Genomic DNA, 19,933 nt, shown 5'->3' on the forward strand with positions numbered 1-19,933 from the left:
ATGTTCTCGATCTTTCAAAAATAGCAGATCTACAAGCACATGAGCTTGTATGTGCTATTTTAGAATAGCCAAAGTATAAAATATGGTTAAGTGGTTAATATGATTGTGACACTATATTAACACATTTTTGCTGGGGACCCAATGCATTAAAGGACCACTTCGCCCATTTTCAACCAATCTTCATACACAATTGGAACTCACTAATGCTCATTATAGTATGGTACAATTTTTCGTCTACTCACTCTGTGTCTCAGAGGAGGACTGTAGACAGTTCAGAAACCCACCTACAGTGCAGTGAGTGAGTCCTCGGTAGGCAGGTGTGGTCATTTCAAACAAGATTTATTAATTTTGTTAATGAAAGAACAATGGCTTCTGTCAATAGCATGCCAACTTTCCAGGGATAGAAAGCCTGCAGTTTCTATTAGTTTGGGATTCCCCCAGCGATGATGTCACTTTCATTGATTAAATACTTTATTAACAGCTTGCAAAGACAAGCACAGGGAATTACAGTTCAATACAAGGTCTGTTAAGAGGATTTTAAACCCAAGAAAGCACTATGGCTTGTTTTCATTGGGGTCCTTTGCACTCAATTCATCGAAGACTGGTAGGCGGTTCTCTGAACTGTCCACAGTCCTCCTCTGAGACACAGGCAGAGTAGACAAACATTATGTAATACTTTACAATTTAGGCATTTAGCAGATGCAGAACGACTTGCAGTAAGCAAGGACAAACAGTATAATATGAAATAAGTCATTTCAATGTACAAACTATAGGATGCTGACCGGGTCAACAAATGAACCTGGCATCTGTCTAATAACATGCCATCTAATTTACTAGAGGCAAGGGCAGGTGCAAGAGGCTAGGGAAAATGCTAGGGCAAGTGCTACGGGCTACAAACTAACCTGCTTCTCCAACTCCTTCTTTGGGAACCAGACAGCTAGGCTGCTCGTCTCCTCAGACTTGAACCACTGCCTGATAGACAGACAGACAGACAGACAGACAGACAGACAGACAGACAGACAGGAAGGCGGGGAGGGGGACAAAGACAGAAAGCGAGGTAGCCAGGGACAAAGAAAATGAGCCTGGGTTAGAGTTATTGCCCTCGAGCCCATTAACATGAATCACATTGACTTTTGCTATTTGTTGGCGCCAGGTGAAAACCTTGTATGTCCAAAACCGTTCCTTTTTTTATTACTATATATTTTTTCTCATTCAAATAGAGAAAATAGCCGATCTATAGAGCATTCATTTACAAATAAAATCAAAACATAAAATGTTGAAATATGGAAATTGCAAAGTTTCTCCCCCAAAAGGCAAAGCTTTGTAAATCGTCTATGTCGGGTGGAAACCTCATACAGTAGCCTATGTCCAAAGAAAACTTGTGACTTTTCCGGATTCAAATTCAAAAATAGCAATAGTAGCAGATCCACAAGCTCAAAACGAGCTTGTGGATCTGCAACATTTGATGGTTTGTGTGACGCTGTAGTATGATCAAGTAGGGCGTTAACTTACTTAACACACAAAAAGTTAAGAATAAGGAGATAAGAGGTTTCTGCCGCCGACAGTGATGAAATGAACCTTACTTGCTGCTGAGCTCATCGATGGTGGTGGTCATCTCGTTGTGGAGCTCCTCGTCAAAACGACTCTTCTGGGACTTGTTCCTGTTGCCGCCCGGAAAGCACACAGACAGTTAGACAGACAGCCAGACAGACAGACACACAGACAGACAGACGGGCTGACTGGGGGCAGATGCTATGGGGAGTCCAGCAGAGGTCATGCAGGTTATTGAGGTCCAGTAGTGTGCTGTACTGTATTGTGCAGGGAGGAGGCAACTGGTTGTTAAGGCCATTCTCAGCATTAGTGGAGGGGGGGGGGTGCGCGTTTGTGTTTGCATTACTATACTTGTGAGGACCAAATGTCCCCACAAATATAGTCGAATTGAGAAATAAGACATTGTGTGTATTAAGTGGTGTGATAACTGAACACAGGGCGGATTTGGCGAGACTGTGTCTCTGCAATACCCTTACAGTATATACATCCCAGGACCATCAGGAAGAACACACACACACACACACACACACACACACACACACACACACACACACACACACACACACACACACACACACACACACACACACACACACACACACACACACACACCTACACCTCAAGGTCCAGACCAGGTCAAATGGCATTGGAAAATAATGTGCTCATCAGGTGGAGTAGCAGACAGTAGGGGAAGCCCCACAGGATGCAATACAATGAGTACTAGAAAGTGTGAGCAGCACATGTTTCAAGATTAGGAATTGTCCTGGTATAGCTCTGATACTCCTAATACTTAAATTTGTATTCATGGCTTTTGTGCACCATTTGACCCTGACCTTGCACACCCACACACACACACACACACACACACACACACACACACACACACACACACACACACACACACACACACACACACACACACACACACACACACACACACACGTCAGTTGTTTAGTAGTCCGTACTGTAACTCCACATAGGTCTGTCACAATTATTACATAATCTCCTAATCACAATTATTTGAGATAATCTCAATGATTTTGCATAATTGTCAGAATCGATTCCATGTTGGAAAATGTTCATACATTTTCAAATATATATATATAATTTATATAAAAAAGCAGACATTCACGACACATTGTAAAGCTTGTAGATGTTCATTGCCAAAAACACAACTTAGATCGTTAATCGCTATTATTTGTGACAATTAGGGGCCGTGTCCACAGAGGGCGCCGTTTCAGCTGTGAGCGTCAGTCTGCCATGCATTTCTATGGTAAAGAAAACGTGCTGGAGCGCTTCTCCTCTCAGCACCCGGCGCATCACGCTTCAGCACTCCCGACGCCCGGCGTCAACTTGTGACAGTAATTGTCAAGTAAAATGTCATGATCGTGACAGCCCTAACACCACAGTGAGCAGTAGAAGGTACAGTATACTGTGCACTGCAGTTACATACATCCCAGGTTAACCCCGTTACTTCTACACAGTGGAAACACAGGAAGAGAGACCTACAGTACGGAGGAGAGACCTACTGTAGAGTGCTAGTACAATCTGAGGGGGGGTTAGTGTTCAAACTGCAAGGCTGTGTGCTTCTCAACCCCATGGGGTCGCGACCTCCCGGGCTGATCGAATTTAACCACATAAACCCTAGCGTCCCGACTCTGGCCGAGCCATAATAGGTAGACAAACATTTGGCCGAAAATACAGTAGGCAAACTTCAGGTGAAAATAATAATATCTTTTTTAATAATGTTTTTATTTTTATAATTTGTTGAGGTCAACTTTGTTGACTGGAGTCCACCGAGGATCTATAATTGGTCCACTCCCCACCCCCCTCTAAACCAAGTCTCTTTGCCGAAAATAACCAATCTCATTCCCAAAAAACTGTCGATCTACAAGCTCACAACAAGTCATTTTGTGACGCACCGTGAGCTTGTAGATCTGCTATTTTTTTGGCAGAATGTTCGCCTCAGAACAAAAGTATAAAACTATACAATTGCATTTGTAGGCTTCATCAAAAAAAAATGTGTTGGTGAAAACGGACTTGAGTTACAACTGGCGTCGGACCGCCTTTTTTTAGTCTATGCCCAATCTCTTCGCCAAAAACCAACGATCGACAAGTTTATTTTGGGCGATCGTTCCCCAAGAATAGACATGCTGGGGTTCAAGTGGTTATATAGAAGAAGGGGCAGGGACGAGGTGGTATAGAGGTGGGTTTGGGAGGTCACAAGCCAAAAGCGGTTGAGAGTCACACTCTAAACACCCCAGAGGAGAAACCCTGGTCTGGGTGGAGGAGACCCCCACTCACTCACTCACTTATAGGAGCTGAAGGGAGGAGCGGGCAAGGAGAACGGCTCCTCTACCGACTCATCAAAGCTGTGAGGAGACCCAAAAACACACACACATTCATCACAACTCTGGAGTTCTCTGTAACTTCACCCTGCCTCACACACGTAATGAGTCACGATGTGTTCCTCCTGGTTCACTGTGGTTTGCATTGTGCTGTCATTTCACTATCGTTTGTATTGTTCAGTCACCGTGAATTGTTTGGTTTCTATGCGTATATCATTGCTGTTGGGGGCAGAAACCCCTTATCTCCATATTTTAACTTTTTGTGTTAGGAGCCAGCTTAGGTGGTTCGGGCATCTAGTACGGATGCCTCGGGATCCCCCAGGAGGAAGTTGCTCTGGAAAGGGAAGTCTGGAGCTCTCTGTTGGAACTGGTACCCCCGCGGTTGAAGACGGATGGATGGATGTTTTTTCTTTTGTAAATTAACGTCCTAAGTGATCATACTACGGCGTCACACAGAAGCATCAAAAGTAGCAGATCTACAAGCTCGAAACGCGGCGCAAAGCGACGCGTTTTGAGCTTGTAGATCTGCTACTTTTGCCATTTTTTAATTTTAATCCTGAAAAGTAACATGTTGTTACATGTTTTGGACATAATGAGGTTTCCACCCAACAGAGACGATATTATGTTCATCGTTCACATTAACTAAATTAACGAGGACAAAATGTGTGGGTTCATTAACCACTTAAACCCCAGCGTCCGTATTCTGTGAACCTTCGAAGGAATAATAGCAGATCGACAAGCTCACAACAGGTCGCAATGTAGATCGAAAACAGAAAAGTCACTAGTATAAAAGTCACTAGTATAGAGCCCTGAGGAACTCAGGGCTCAATGTATGGGGTTTAAGTGGTTAACCAATTACAGTGAAGGTACATTATAAAATGTAAATGTTACACATTCCTTCATTCTTGTCATATGCATTGACCTTTTCCATTATTTAAAAAAATACGTTTTTTGCCTTTTTGTGCCTTAGCACTTAGTGGCAGCTAGCAGGTATACATTTGCATAGATTTTCAATTTCAATCAATGTGTGTGTGTGTGTGTGTGTGGGGGGGGGGGGGGGGGGGGGGGTGCCTGTACCTGTTATTTTTCTCCCTTAAAATGAAATAAAAAAGTTATTTAAAAAAATGGATGCGTTGCGCGGCTGTAGATCTGCTATTTTTTAAACAGGGCTTCACAGTTTTCAAAGAATTCACACTGTCAAAAGTCACGTCAAGCAAAAGTTGACTTATAGACCCAAGAAGAGGCAACGGCTCATTTTTTTTACGTCATCAAAACATGACCAAACCTGACCCAGGACACCACAAGGACGGCAAGTGAAGATGATGCAAGCGGCAGAGCTAGCACGCCTCTTTGTTCTCATAAACCTCCTTTCTCATATAAACCTCCCTCTAGAAAACCTCTGTGGTCCAGCGACCACCACAGCTCAGACTTTGGCTTTTAAAAAAAGGATAATTTTCTCATTTCCCCGTCCCAGTCTGCTGGCATTCACACACAGCCGCTTGTCCGCTTTGATGGACAAGGAGAAGGCCAGGCGGAACCGGTTTCTGAGCTCTGGTCTCGCCGCTTAAGCTAAAGTGGGGCCAAACAAAAAAAGCCAGTGTACTTATTTTGGGATATTTGCTCTACGTTGCGTAAAAGCGTGGCTTTGGGCTACATAACTTGAGTTATGTGTTATTTACTCATGATGATGTCACTGTACTGTAACTAGCAGATGTTGTTCATATTTTTTTGGGAAGGCCTTTAAAAAGAAACAGCGTTAACACATACAGTCCTGCATCCGCCAATGAATCAGACTTCTATCTAAAGGATAAACCTGAGGTCATAGAGGTGGTGGTGACCAGGGCTCCGTCTTAAGGCCTCTCCTCCAGCAGTTACTTTTTAAATACTGTAGTAGGCCAGTGGTTCTCAACCTTTTACGGCCGTGTGACCCCCAAAATAATCATATTTGAACTGGGAACCCCCCCACCCTGACAAGCAATGTAGGAGATGAGGCATTCAATTTTGTTCGACTCTGTTATACAGATAAATGTTGTGAAAATAGCTCTACTGTAAATCGGCATTTTTTATATATTTTGATATTTTTTGACAATTTAACAACGCGGCGCAAAGCGACGCATTTCGAGCTTGTAGATCTGCTGCTTTTCCTACTTTTGAATTTGAATCCCGAAAAGTAAGAGTTTTGTTGGTACGGCACAGAGTGTAACGTTCTGTTTCTTAACTGAATTAACCACATGAACGGCTATTTTCGGTTACAGATAAATACAGAAAAAATATACAGAAAAAACCTTGGTAAACGAAGTACTGTATGTGTTTACGTGGTTAAGTGAATTAAGGAGTACTGTATCCTCCCAAGAGGACATTTTAATTACATTGTGGGGAACTATTAGGGATTAAGTGTTTTGCTCAGGGACAAATCGACAGTAGATCAGTGATTCTCAAAGTGGGGTCTGGGGACCCCCAGGGGTCCTTGGGGGTGGGTTCCAAGGGGTCCCCAGCTAAATAGTTAATATAGCTTCACAATCATTTTAACCACTTCATTCATTTATATGTTTATGGTAAATAGTAGATCTACAAGCTCATGAGCTTGCATTTAATGTTTTACATAAATCTTCTCTGGCACAAAATGTTTTCAGATGGGGGTCCGTGGCCAAATACATATCAATTTGGGAGTCCTCCCAAAAAGGTTTGAGAACCACGGCAAAATATTGGGCGAGCCCAGGGGTCTAACCAGTGACCTTCTGATTACCAGATGGCCTCTCTCTCTCTCTCTGCCCACTCGGCTACGGCCTGCCTGTAAATAATCGCGCGGCCACGTGTGATCCCACACTAACATATACAGTCCTCCTCCTTCTGGAAACCTCAGCACCCACACTGAACATTTTACTGTTGCTTTTTTCTCTTCTGTTTGTACCCTCTTAGTAATGTTTATACGTGCTCTTTTTGTAATGTTGCTTGTCCGTATGGAGACTGAGGGAAATTAGCATTCTTGCTAAATCCGGCGTATTACATTGCATTGTATGTGTGGTGCTCATTAATATGTACTGTCCCTCCAAAATAAACGTATAAATAAATACATGAAACTCCCTTCTTCATCTGAAGAAGTGATGCTAAGATTATCTCCATCTGAATAGAAACATTTAGCCGGACACTGATATTTCTTTATGTTTTTTGGTTGTTTAATTTGTTATGTGTGATGTCTATGATTTGTATGTACTCTATAGACGGGTTTCCTGTTAGTAAACATGAGAGGATGCTGCGCGCGCAAGAGAGGGATTTGCATGCAATTTCTAAAGTGAGTCTATAGAGGGCGCCATTACCCGCAGCAGCTCTGGTCAAATGTCCATTCATAAAAAAATGGTCTTCACCGGGTTTAATGAAAGTAGATTAAATTATGCAGTTTGTAATATCTTGTTTACTCAATAAAAATGATTTGTCGGAAGTTGGATCTGTTTGTATATAATAGCAGCATTATGCCTATTATGCCTATAATAGCAGCATTATGCCTATCTAAATCCCGAACACAACAACAGAGTGAAGGGCGCTTCCGGTTCGTTCTACACGGGCATGTGCAGATTGCGCATTCTACTCTTTGATGACGTCGCACGGAAACCCGTCTATGGACAGCACGTCAGTTTGTGCTGCGAACTTGTACATCTGCTATTTTTGAAAAATCTTGAAACACAAATCTTCTCTTCTGGGCGTCCATACATATCAATTTGGGGGGTCCTTGGCACCAAAAAGTTTGAGAACCACTGATCTATCTAACCACAGTTTACATGAGAGGAGCATTAGGGATTTGTTTCAACAGAGCCAGAGGCCTGGCTGTCACACGCTGTTTGGACAGTGGTTAACGGTAGGAGCATGTGGGACACACCGATACGTTTGAGAAGTGAGGACAAAAGGAAAGACATTACGGCCTCCCTGACAGGACGGTGGCAGGGGAACAACTCTCCAAACATCCTGCCAACATAAAGGACAGCAGGCCTCTGTATGTGGGCAGGAAAGAAGCGTAGAGCCCCCCAGATCAAGTGGTGCAGTGGGTATAAGGTCTCCGTCTCTGGAACCAGGGAAGTTCCCTGGTTCCTGAGACGGAGACCGTCTCTTATGGCAGTCATGGTCCATGACTGGCATAAGACTGGCACAGGATCAAACCCCACAAGGGTCCTCTCTCTGCTTTCCTCCCTATGTTGTCTCATTGTCAGTCCTTCTATCGTCTTTTTCAATGAAAACTAAATACCAAGATAACCAAGGGTGATGGACTGAAAACATTTTTTTCAAACAGTTGGTGAAGCGAGTGGAATCGGTATTGAACACAATGAAGGTTCTTCATGTTTCTTACCTCTCACTGATCTTATTGGTATAAGGAGCTGGTCGCAGAGGAATGTCCTGAATCAGAGAGGAGGAAAAAAAGGAATAAGTAAGTCTTGCAGAGCCCTGAGGCCCATAGTGCAGGAGCCAATCTCCTGTTTCCTTAGCGTGAGGCATGATGTCACAGGGAATTACCCCAATCCAACCTTTGATGCTGAGCGCAGGGAGGCATTGGGTCCCATTTGTAGAGTACTTTGGTATGACCCGGCTGGGGATCGAACCCCCCCCACAACCCTCCCAGTCTCAGGGCGGACACTCTATCCACACTACATCTCACAGGCAAATATTCCACTTTTACTCCACTATAATTATTTGAAAACTTTAGTTACTAGTTACTTTGGAGAGTTTGATTATTATTACAAAACCACTTCAGACCTATATATATATACTTTGGCAATTTGAAAATAGCAGATCTACAAGCTCACCAAGCGTCGCTTTGCAACACATTGTGAGCTTGTAGATCTGCTAGATATTTTAATACATTTCATACATTTGAAAAATTGTGAAATGGGACCTTCTGCATATTGAGTATTTTTACTTTTGGTACTTTAAGTACATATGATGACAATGCTTTTGTACTTTTACACAAGAACATTTTTGGATACCGAACTTGTACTTGTAACAGACTACAATAGGGTATTGATACTTTTACTTAGGGAATGTTTTTCTTCCATCAGTACTGGTACAGGCCACACTGACCTTGCAGCGCAGCTTGCCGTTGACCATGCTGTCCGTGGTGAAGCCCTCGCGGCTCTGCAGGTGGGCGAAGGGCTTCACGGCCCCCCAGGACTCCAGGTAGCGGGTCATGCGGACAGACGCGCGCATCTTCAGACCATCGTTGACCCGGGGCTTGCGGCTGTTCAGCGTCGGGTCCTTATACTGAAGACACACATTTTACAAGTTACAAATTGTAGGCACTTACTGTAAGCTCACAATGCGTCACATCGTGATGTGTTGTGTTGCTCGTAGATCTGCTATTTTCACTAGTTTGGGTCCTGGGAAGACATCACATTTCTCAAGCTAAAAAGAGACGGGTCACTCACCCGTGGGTCGATGACCAGGTAGGTGCGGACGTTGAGCTCTTTCAGGCAGTTGTCCCTCAGATGGCCGTTGCCCTCCTCCACCTCATAGGCCTTGTTCAGGTGCTTCAGGGTGGCCTCGGTGATGTGGACCCGCCTGGACAACATGAGAGGACCAACCAAACACACTGTAATACCTGGCTTGTTAGTTAGCTAGCCTTGGATCCAGACTGATTCTCGTTCTCACTTCGCTACTCAGTAAACATATTATTTCCAAGGGGTGGGACAGGCACAAAGGAGCCACGGCTTTTGACTTGCCTACATCATTGTTGACGTTTGGAAATACGGGTCAAATAGGACTATGGCCAGACTGAGAAGAAAAGTGAGGGGGAAAAAAGTCAGCTGAACAGAGCGAATCCCCGCTCTCAAAGCCTTTAACTTCTCTCAGCATTTGCTTCTGAAATTAGAATGTAGTTTTTCTTTACTTAGTATTATATAGTAGGGAGATTTTACCAATTAGCATTAAGCTATTGATGTTTATCTGTAAGGTTTTTTTATTTATTTTTATTGTTCGTGGTTTAAACGTGAACCCTGTCTGCCAACCAAATCTCCCATGCAGAATAATACATCTTTGAATTTTTTTTGTCTTTACATTTTCTTTAAATACATTTGTATTCCTAGGAATGTCATGTTTAAAAGTTTAAGAACACAGAGCACATAAATATATAAAAGTCCATGTCACATGGAGTGGGTCAGGTGGTGGACAAAGTACTCAACTCCAGTACTTGAGTCAAAGTACAGTATAGATACTGCTCCTGGTCAAATATTACTCAATTACAATGAAAGTTGCTCTGTCAAATTTCTACTTGAGTTAAAGTACTGGAGTACGTGCTTTTAACAATGCTTAAAAGGATTTTTCATTTTCCAACATGTTTGGGGTCATTTTAACGTCTACTCAGGCTTTTGTGAGCACCCCATACAGTTTTTAAGTTGCTTGATTCAGTATTTAGATATTTAGATATATATTAGATATTACATATTCAGTATTATAAATTTAAATAAAATAAATGAAAAAAGTAATTGAAAAAACAGACCCCTCACATCTTCATGATGAAAAATTGTCTGACATCAATTAATATCAAATACTGAATTAAGCAACTTCAAAACTGTCTGGGGTTCTCACAGACACCTGAATAGACGTTAAAATGACCCCAAACATGTTTGAAAGTGAAATATCCCTTTAAGTATTCAAAGGCACATGCTTTTATGAATGAATGAATGAATGAATGGTTTATTTCGGTCTTTTTCTTTCACAACAGATCAAAACAATTGTGTGGACTTTACAAAAAAAAAAAAAAAAAAAACATAAACAAAACAAAACAAAAAATTAAAGTCAGCTCACACACAAAATCCAAAATCAATGACCGAAAAAGGAATAGGCTGAAGCAAAATGCTTATTCATTGCCTATCCTTTACAAAGATACTTAAGTATTCAAAAGTACAGATTATTACGATGTAAATTTTATTTTTATATCAATGCACTGTTATATTGATACTTTAACATTTTCCAAAAGAAATCGAAGATTTTCCATAAATTGTCAAAGAATATATACAATGATAGTGGAAATGGCAGATCTACAAGCTCACAACGCATCACATCGCGATGCTTTGTGAGCTAGTATATCTGCTATTTTCACTACATTTGAAATCTGGCTTAAGTGGTTAATTCATAGTGTAACTTTTCCCTTCCTATAAATGTCAAAAGTACATTATTTGTCTTTGAAATGTAGTGGAGTGAAAGTAAGTGTCCAAAAATACAAATACTCAAGTAAAATTCACATAACCGTGAACATGTGTCATGAACTGCAATTACAGCAAGTGATTGCTCCTGTATATATACCTACCCTGGCAAGCCTCCAGACTCCATGTGATTGGCCAGGCTGACGTCATGTGACCACACGTCAAACTGCCACTTGCGAAGGCCAATCACCCCACAGAGGACGTTACCGGAGTGCACGCCCACTCTCATGTTGATGTCCACTCCTGTGGCCTCCCTCACCTGCCTGACCATCAAACACAGCGTGTGAGAGTGTGAGTGTGAGTGTGAGTGTGAGTGTGTGTGTGTGTGTGTGTGTGTGTGTGTGTGTGTGTGTGTGTGTGTGTGTGTGTGAAAGAGCGTGAGAGAGAGAGAGAGAGAGAGAGAGAGAGAGAGAGAGAGAGAGAGAGAGAGAGCTCTACCATGAGATACTGGCACTGGTGTACTGCAGTGATAGGCATGAGGGCAAAGTGCCATTATTAGAGATAGTGATGATTATCATTAGAAAGCAATGCTACCTTGTTACTACAGCTGGCAGCGTCCGTTTCTAGGCTACAGGTCAGGGTAAACAAGGTGGATATGTTCAGAGTGCTGTTATTATCGGGACTTAATCATTTGTCATCAAAATCACTATCCCAGGTCCAAGCCAACTGTGATGTAATAATCTTTGCTCTGTAGTGTGACTGTAGCACGTGTCTATGAACTTAAAAAGGGTGATGAATATCGTGCGTGCACATGCACGTGCGTGCACGCGTATATCTCTGTGACTGCCAGATAACTCACTTGATAGCCTCACACATGTCCAGGCCCATCTTCACACAGTTCTTGGCGTGTTTGGGCAGTGAGACCGGCAACCCAGACACACAGTAGTAGCAGTCGCCCAGGATCTTGATCCTCATGCACTCGTTCTCCTAGAACGGCAATAAAACACATTACGTTCAACCGGTTGTGTTTTCCCAGTTATTATTATTTTAGGTTATTCATGAACTAATTTGATCTATACCGGTATGTTTAAAACTCTTAAAAGCAGACACGCTGACTAAGAATGCCTCGTTGAGAGCCACAACAGCCCTTGGGGGAGTATAAGCATGGGGAGGAGACAAAGGTTACACACATACTGTATGTACTGTACCTGTATGCCAGTGGTGGAAAAGTACTCACATTTCTTACATGAGTAAAAGTGTCAATACTGTAATGTGGAAATACTCTGTTACAAGTAAAAGTCAATGCGTCGCATCGCAACGCATTGTGAGCTTGTGGACCGGCTATTTTCAAATAGCCGAAATGTATATAGGGCTGAAGTGGTTAATGTGTTTTTGTGATAATAATCTAAATCTGCAAAGTAACTAGTAACTAAAGCTGTAAAATAAATATTTGCCTCTGAGATGTAGTAGAGTAGAAGTAAAAGTACTGAAATTTGGAAATACTCCAGTAAAGTAAAAGTACCTCAAACTTGAACTTAAGTAGTTACTTTCCACCACTGGAGGAGACAAAGGTTACACACATACTGTATGTGCTGTCCCTGTTTGCTCACACCTGGAGAGCTAGACACAGTCTTATAACCGATTTACACTCAGTTGCGTTCTGCCCTGTGACACGTTGTGAACTTGTAGATCGGCTATTTTCAGTGCACGACACCAGCGCGCAACTAAGTACAGTAACGTTACCCTTAAGAACTGCAGAAGCCCTTTTCATGGGAATGTTGGGTAGATATCGTTGCTGTTGGGAAGAAACCTCTTATCTTCATATTCAAACTTTTTGTGTTTTTTCATAGATTAATGACCTACTTGATCATACTACAGTGTCACACAAAAGCATCAAAAGCAGCAGATATACAAGCTCGAAACACGGTGCGAAGCATGCGTTTTGAATCCTGAATCTGAAACCTGAAAAGTAACAGTTTTGGTCTTTCCACCCGAAAGAGAAAAATCATGCGAAAATAGCCGATCTACAAGCTCACAACGCCTTGCATTGGGAGGCGTTGTGAGCTTGTAGATCTGCTATGTTCACTGCTTTTTGTGTGACACTCTTGTATGATGAAGTAGGGCGTTAATTTACAACAAAACATTTAAAAGTTGAGATATGGAGATTCAAGGTTTCTGCCAGACAGCAACGATATATAATAGAATGAAGTCAATTCTAATTTGAAAGTGAAATGTAGAAGTCTGTTAACGTCACCATTTCTGGTGTAACGTCGGGTGTTTCTTTTCACCAGCCAATCACCTTTCACGTTGGCACGTCCGTTGCCACGTCGCGCTGACGTACGCTAAACAAGCGCTGCCGTGCGCACAATGCAAACGAGCCCAAAGGCGCGCAAAAATAAGCCGACCATTGCTTAGACACAAAGTCAGACCTGGCAACGCAGCCTACGCCAATCATGTGTGAGAGATCTACAAGCTATGGGGCAGAGACGCCACCGTATCTTAGCAACAACTACAGCGCTCACTCTCATTGGTCGTGTCACGCTAAGAGCAGTCTCCAGACAATGGCATCGCAGACAGCTTGCTGTTACTGCTGTAGCCATCACAGGCAGTTGCAGCACGACGGACAGGGCGCTGTGATAGCTGCCATGTCGCTAACGCTAACCTGGTTGTCATGCCTGCAGCGGCTGTGCAATCACTTTGTCAACAATGCACGTTCGTGTGGTGAATGTCTATATTGCTGCTCAGTTCGTCCATTGTACATGGTGTATGTTTGTGTGTGTCTTCTGGAGAACTATGTAGCTCCACAGCTCCCCCCCCCCCCCCCCCCCCCCAAATACACGTACTCACAACAACACCAGGCGGCCGCCATCTTGCAGAAAGGGCTGCCATTCGCCAGCTTTCAGAAAAACAAGCAACCACCTTCATATTTTTTTTTTTTTTTTTTTTTTTTTTCCTTTTGGAAATTTTCATCCCACGATTTCCGCGCGGACCACCAGGGGGTCCGCGGACCCCCTGGTGGTCCGCGAAACATACAAAATATAATTTCTTCTACTTATTTTTCATCATTTTCTAACTTTTACATTACACTTTCTTACAATTTTTTTTTTTTTTTCCCCTTTTTGCAAATGTTACTTAGACAATTTGTCTACCCCATATACACACGCCCACGCGGGCCCCGTGCGCGTACATGCTTCTAACAGCCATAATCCCCATCTATACTGCCCACTCTGTGCTGCAGCTACACGGATATAGACACAGGGACACGGAGGGACCAACAAACGCAAAGCCCCGTGCGCGGCTGGGGTTGAGGGGGGCGTAGCCCCCCGAAACTCTAGTTAATAATATATTGGGAAGCATAATTAACAACTCACCTTGGCAATCTGGTCAAACTTGCCAAACAGTTCATTGAGCATAATGACCAGCTCCTTGGGTGAACAGTCACTGGCCAGTCGCGTGAAGCCCACTATATCAGCATACAGGATACTGACGGAGACAAATGACATGACAGAAATTAAACACTGACTCCCAGTGGTTTTCAAACATTCTGTGCTGTAAGAAGAAGCACACAGGTGGGCAAGTAGAAACCTCACGCCACACACCTGTATTCATAGAAGAAGTAAAAAAAAATCACAAAAACCCAAGTCACACCTGGACTTGTCTCAGGGAAAGCAACACCAGTGTGCCTTGACGACATCTTTTTGGAACCACAAGTTGTGGGAGATATCTCTAAACTTTGAAATGTCTGCTGCATGCATACATGCTGTATGGGATCCTAACAGTTATAGCACAGTCTATGTAGCAGTGGGGCCATGCTGCCAGTAAGATGATTACCACGACTAACTGACTGTATCCTGTGTCCTGACCCGTGCCAGCCTGGAAACCACAAATCTGCCAGTGCAAAAAAACAAAAGAAGCCCTCAGCAGATTAGCAATGGCCATGCCAGGGTAGACCCAGACTCAGCCAAACCACAGCGACAGACAATGATATACATAGCATGACCCATTACACAGACAGACTGACTGACTGGCTGGCTGGCTGACAACAGCCAGGGATACACAATGGTATACATAGCATGACCTATTCCACTGACCGACTGGCTGGCTGGCTGGCTGACAACAGCCAAGGACACACAATGGTATACATAGCATGACCTTTATCTCTCTGTCATTAAATGTTTCGATGCAATGAGTACACAGGACCTCAATGGCAACAAGCCATAGCGCTTTCTTGGGTTTAATCCTCTTAGCAGACCTTGTATTGGACTGTACTTTCCTGTGCTTTTTTTTGCAGACTGCTAATGAAGTATTCAATCAATCAAACCTATTCCACTGACTGACTGACAGACTGGCTGGCTGGCTGGCTGGCTGACAACAGCCAGGGACACACAATGGTATACATAGCATGACCAATTACACTGACTGACTGACTGACTGACTGGCTGGCAACAGCCAGGTGCTTCCTGACACTCTGAGTGAGACAGACAACAGAGCTAATGACAGGCCTGCTGGGCATAACAACAGGGATGGATCAGAGATGCAAGCTATCATTCCACACCTACGTATTGTGGGCTTAATAGAACACAGCGCCAAACAACCAACCGCACGTTAACAGAGACCTCCCTATTGGCGGATAAAGGGGCCCATTCTCCCCAGGTTCTCTGAGTGGATATTAGCCTAAGTATCAAACTATGTTATCGTTGCTGTCGGCAGTGTCGGGTGGAAACCTCATACTGTTTGTCCAAAACTGTTGCTTTTCAGCATTCAAATGAAAAAAAAGAGAGCAAAAAATAGCAGATCCACAAGCTCACCACGTGTCACATTGTGACGCGTTGTAAGCTTGTAGATCTGCTATTTTTTTGCAACTTTTGTGTGACACTGTAGTATGACAAAGTAGGGCTTTAATTTGCAGAAAAAAACACACAAAAGAGTTGAAATATGGAGATAAGAGGTTTCTGCCCGGTGACAGCAACGTTATTAAATGTCATTTCTGGTGTAAGCCTGGAGGGGAAAAACAGTTAATTGAATGTCCCCATTTAATGGACTGAGAATATCACTATGCTCACAGCATCTACTACCCATTATATTGTTCCACTAGGTAAGGCAGATAGGGTACCTTACTGGCAATTACTGAAAGGAGAGGAGGACAAAAATGAAACCTTTATTCTGTGTGAGCCATCTGACAAAGTTCAGTGTAAGGCAACCCAACACCTGTCAACACGTTCTAAATTAATTTAAAAAAACAGTAAAAGAAGAAAAGCTTTGACTAGCTCTGTACTCATTTCTCTTTCCTTGTGTCCATGAGAAAGACACTACAATCTGGATTGTACTGTTGTACTGTACTACTTTATTTTTCCTACATTTTTTAGTAGCCAATTACTTTTTACCCCCTTTTTCTCCCGGATTCAGTCGTTATTCCAATTAATTCCTCCCCACACACATTTCTGTGTTGTCACTGCTGTTGCATCCTACTGACTCACTTGCCAGTGAGGAGCCCCCACCGGGAGGACGTAGGGCCCTCGTCCTACTCCTCCCACCCAGCACTCCCTGCTGACAGGTGCCGAACCCAGCCTGTAGGAGTACATGCAATGACCAATATCACCCTTCCCTTATGTTCGCAGAAAGCCGGATGTATACCACGGTAGATTCGAACCCACAACCTCTGCGGTGGTGGGCAGGGACTTTACCACTGCGCCATCCGAGCGCTAACCGGTGTACTACTGCATGAATATAAAAAGTACAATTGAAACCCAAGTTTCCACAAGAATGACTAGAGCTTTTGTGAGAGTTGCACGCATGCAGCAGATCGACAAACGGACATACGGGACATTTAATTAATTCAATAAAGAGAGCGGAACTTGGCCCAGCTTCGTTGTGAAATCACAATGCATGGGACACCGGGAAAAACAAACTGAAGAAGGCGAAGAGAGGTCAAACGAAAGACACACAGGGCTTCAGGTGAAAGAATGAATGACATTTTAAGGGAAATTAAGGAAATCAAATTAATTCAATAAAAGAGAACTGAACTTGACCTTGCTTCATACAATGTACGAGATTCAGGAAAACAAATATAAGAGAGTGAAGAGCCAAAGGCTTAAAGGCCAAGGTACCACGAGAATAGGCAGAACGGTTTCATGGTTTGGGCTAGATTCATTTTCACGGAAATTTAATTTAACCACAAGAATTGCAGGTTCTTTTGACCCACGCCTCACTAATGAGAAAGCCTCCAAAAGCTTCCCTTTAAAAAGGTCAGCATCTTATACTAGTTAATACAGGTCTCTGAGGTCCCGGAAACATGTCTTTGAAGTTGTTTTGCTGAAAATACCACTAAGATAATGCATTAAAGCCATGCCTCTATACGCCTTTGTGTCAGTCCCTTTCTGGACAGGCTGTTTCTGTGTCTAGCCAGTCTCGCCATGATGTGAGAGCAAGCAAACAGGTCTACAAAAACAAGTCCAAAAGAAGCGACTATATAGTTCACATGATTACAGGGGGTTCCCAGCAAAATGAGTAAATATAGCATAAAAATCTGTTTAACCACGTTAACCTCATACATCAAGCTATTTGAAAATAGCAGATCTACAAGCTCACAACGTGTCGCATCACAATGCAGTGAGCTTGTAGATCTGTTTTTTGTTTATTTTTTTACGTGAAATGTGCTACATGTTTTTTTTTTTTAAATAAGAGGTTAACCCATTCAATCTTTGTCATTTTAGATTTATTTGGCTATTCAAAAATAGCAGATGTACAAGTTCATAGCGCAGAACCGAGTGCTGGGCTATGAGCTTGTAGAACTGCTATTTTTTTTTAATCGTGAACATTTGTGCAAATCTTTGAATATATATATTTTTAAAGCGAACATTTGTAACTCAAATCTGTGCCTCTGGGGGTCCCTGGAACCAAAATATTTTACAAATGTTTGCTTTAAAAAATATATATATATTCAAAGATTTGAACACATTTTCACAATTTTCCAAAAAATAGCAGATCTACAAGCTCATAGCTTATGAGCTTGTATATCTGCTATTTTTGATTAGCCAAAGAAATCTAAAATGGCAGAGACGCGTTCCCGGTTTTCATGGGTTAAGAGGAGCAGGGGATTGGTGCTACCTGACATTCTCGTGTCTCTTCACGTAGAGACTGTGGAAGTTGTTGTCTTTGACCAGTCTCTGCTGCTCCTCCTTGTCCTTGCAGTCCTGAAGACGCTCCATGATGGCCAGCTTCATCTTCATGGAGATGTAGACCGGCAGGACGGACTGCAACAGGTTCTCCTGCGCACGCACACGTACACACGCACACACACAGGTTAGTTTTAGCAGGAGTTTTGTCCACTCAGCCATTGCAGCGTTAAAGGAGTAGTTCATTCAAAAAGTTTCGTAATTACACACCCCATGACCCCATGGGTCATCAAATTATTGGCTTATAAATGCGACAAAAACAAAAAAGGCTTCATGGGGTGTGTAATTGATAGAAAATAAGGGTGAACTACGTAAACAAACTGCCTCACTAATATGCTGTTTGTGTACTCTGGGTCTCTTTATGTTGTACTATGTATTATTATGTTGAACAGGCTTGTGAAATGGAATATACCTCTGGGACAAATAAAAGACTGATCATGACTACCTTCAATCCTTAAATGATTGAAGGTAATCATAATCAGTCTTTATTTTGTCTAGAGGCGCAGCATGGGCTGTACACACTCCATTAGGCTGGACCTTACAGGGTGAGTAAAGTAAAAAATACCTCAATATTGTACTTAAGTAAATTACTTGAGTAAATGTACTTTGTTACTTTACACCTCTGCCTGCTGCAATGTCAATGCACCATGTCTAACCTCATGTACATACTATACTAAATGGATATCCTATGTCTAAATATATACGTATATCTTTTGTTTTCTTTTTCTTTTTCTCCTTGCCCCAAGGAGCGGTTATATATTTTTGTTTTAGTATTTTAAAGCAGGTAGACTTCAAAAGAGACCTGGTCGCTTCCAGGAGAAACAAACACAGTTTCTGAAGTTCAAATAAAATCATTTTTTTTAATTTATACTGTAGTTCAGCCATGCCTAGTGCAGTTGTGCAGAGGATCAAGTTAACGTTGAGCTATAGGAAAACCAGAGACAGATCATAGGAGGCTATCATCCACAAATCCCTCCACAATCAAATTCTCCAAGAAAAAGCAGCTCTTTCAGTTTCATCTGCCTCTGTAAATAGTTCCAGGCAGAGGGAGGGAGCAGACTACGCCAAGCCATTTTGTCCAAATTCAGTTCAGCCCTTAAAAACCCATTAAAACCGGGAAAGCATCGGTGTCATTTTCGCAGATATACAAGCTCAAAGTGCATCACTTCGTGCCGCACTGTGAGCTTTTTTAACGTAAAAAAAAAAAAATACATTTTTTGGCTTTTGTGCCTTTATTTATAGGATAGTAGTCTGACGGAAATGGGGAGAGAAATTGGGAGTGACATGCAGCAAAGGCCGTCGTGATCGGGACTCGAACCCGCGACGCGCTGTCAGGCTACTTTGGAGCCTATGTGCCTGGACCGCTACGCCAGCAGCCCAGGCATTTTTTAAACATTTTTTAACCATTCCGTACCTGTATTCTGGCCTATTATGAGTACAATATCAGCAGATCATTCACCTTTCCACTGGAATCCTGTAAAAGGATGTAACCCTGCCAGCACCTGCTGTAAACTAACACCACATACCCAACTATCATCGTCATGACCTGAACCGGGAACAATAGATCAGTGGTTCTCAAACATTTTCATGCCAAGGACCCCCACGTTGATATGTATATGGCCGTCGACCCCCATCTGAAAATGTTTTGTGCCAGGGACCACCAGAAGAGAAGATCTATGTAAAAAAAAAGAAATCCAAAAACTTTCGATATTTAAAAAAAAATCCTCAAACA

General features: G+C 42.6%; 1 protein-coding gene across 2 annotated transcripts in view; it reads right to left on the minus strand.

Moving 5' to 3' along the window:
- The window catches only part of adcy7 (adenylate cyclase 7), a 50,597-nt gene that overhangs the window by 16,875 nt on the left and 13,789 nt on the right, over window positions 1–19,933 (minus strand). The window contains exons 5-14 of one of the 2 annotated variants that reach the window (XM_084059924.1): window positions 18,134–18,294; window positions 14,398–14,509; window positions 11,886–12,013; window positions 11,191–11,349; window positions 9,311–9,443; window positions 8,967–9,146; window positions 8,239–8,285; window positions 3,864–3,923; window positions 1,584–1,661; window positions 903–972 (exon numbers count right to left, since the gene is read on the minus strand). In XM_084059924.1, the coding sequence (XP_083916050.1) occupies window positions 903–972; window positions 1,584–1,661; window positions 3,864–3,923; window positions 8,239–8,285; window positions 8,967–9,146; window positions 9,311–9,443; window positions 11,191–11,349; window positions 11,886–12,013; window positions 14,398–14,509; window positions 18,134–18,294 (1,128 nt within the window). The remainder of the gene's footprint in view (window positions 1–902; window positions 973–1,583; window positions 1,662–3,863; window positions 3,924–8,238; window positions 8,286–8,966; window positions 9,147–9,310; window positions 9,444–11,190; window positions 11,350–11,885; window positions 12,014–14,397; window positions 14,510–18,133; window positions 18,295–19,933) is intronic. The other variant, XM_084059925.1, reaches the window with a different exon arrangement.

This window comes from Gymnoscopelus microlampas (genome assembly GCF_963454915.1).
Source record: "Gymnoscopelus microlampas genome assembly, chromosome: 1".
NCBI classification, from domain to species: Eukaryota; Metazoa; Chordata; class Actinopteri; order Myctophiformes; family Myctophidae; genus Gymnoscopelus; species Gymnoscopelus microlampas.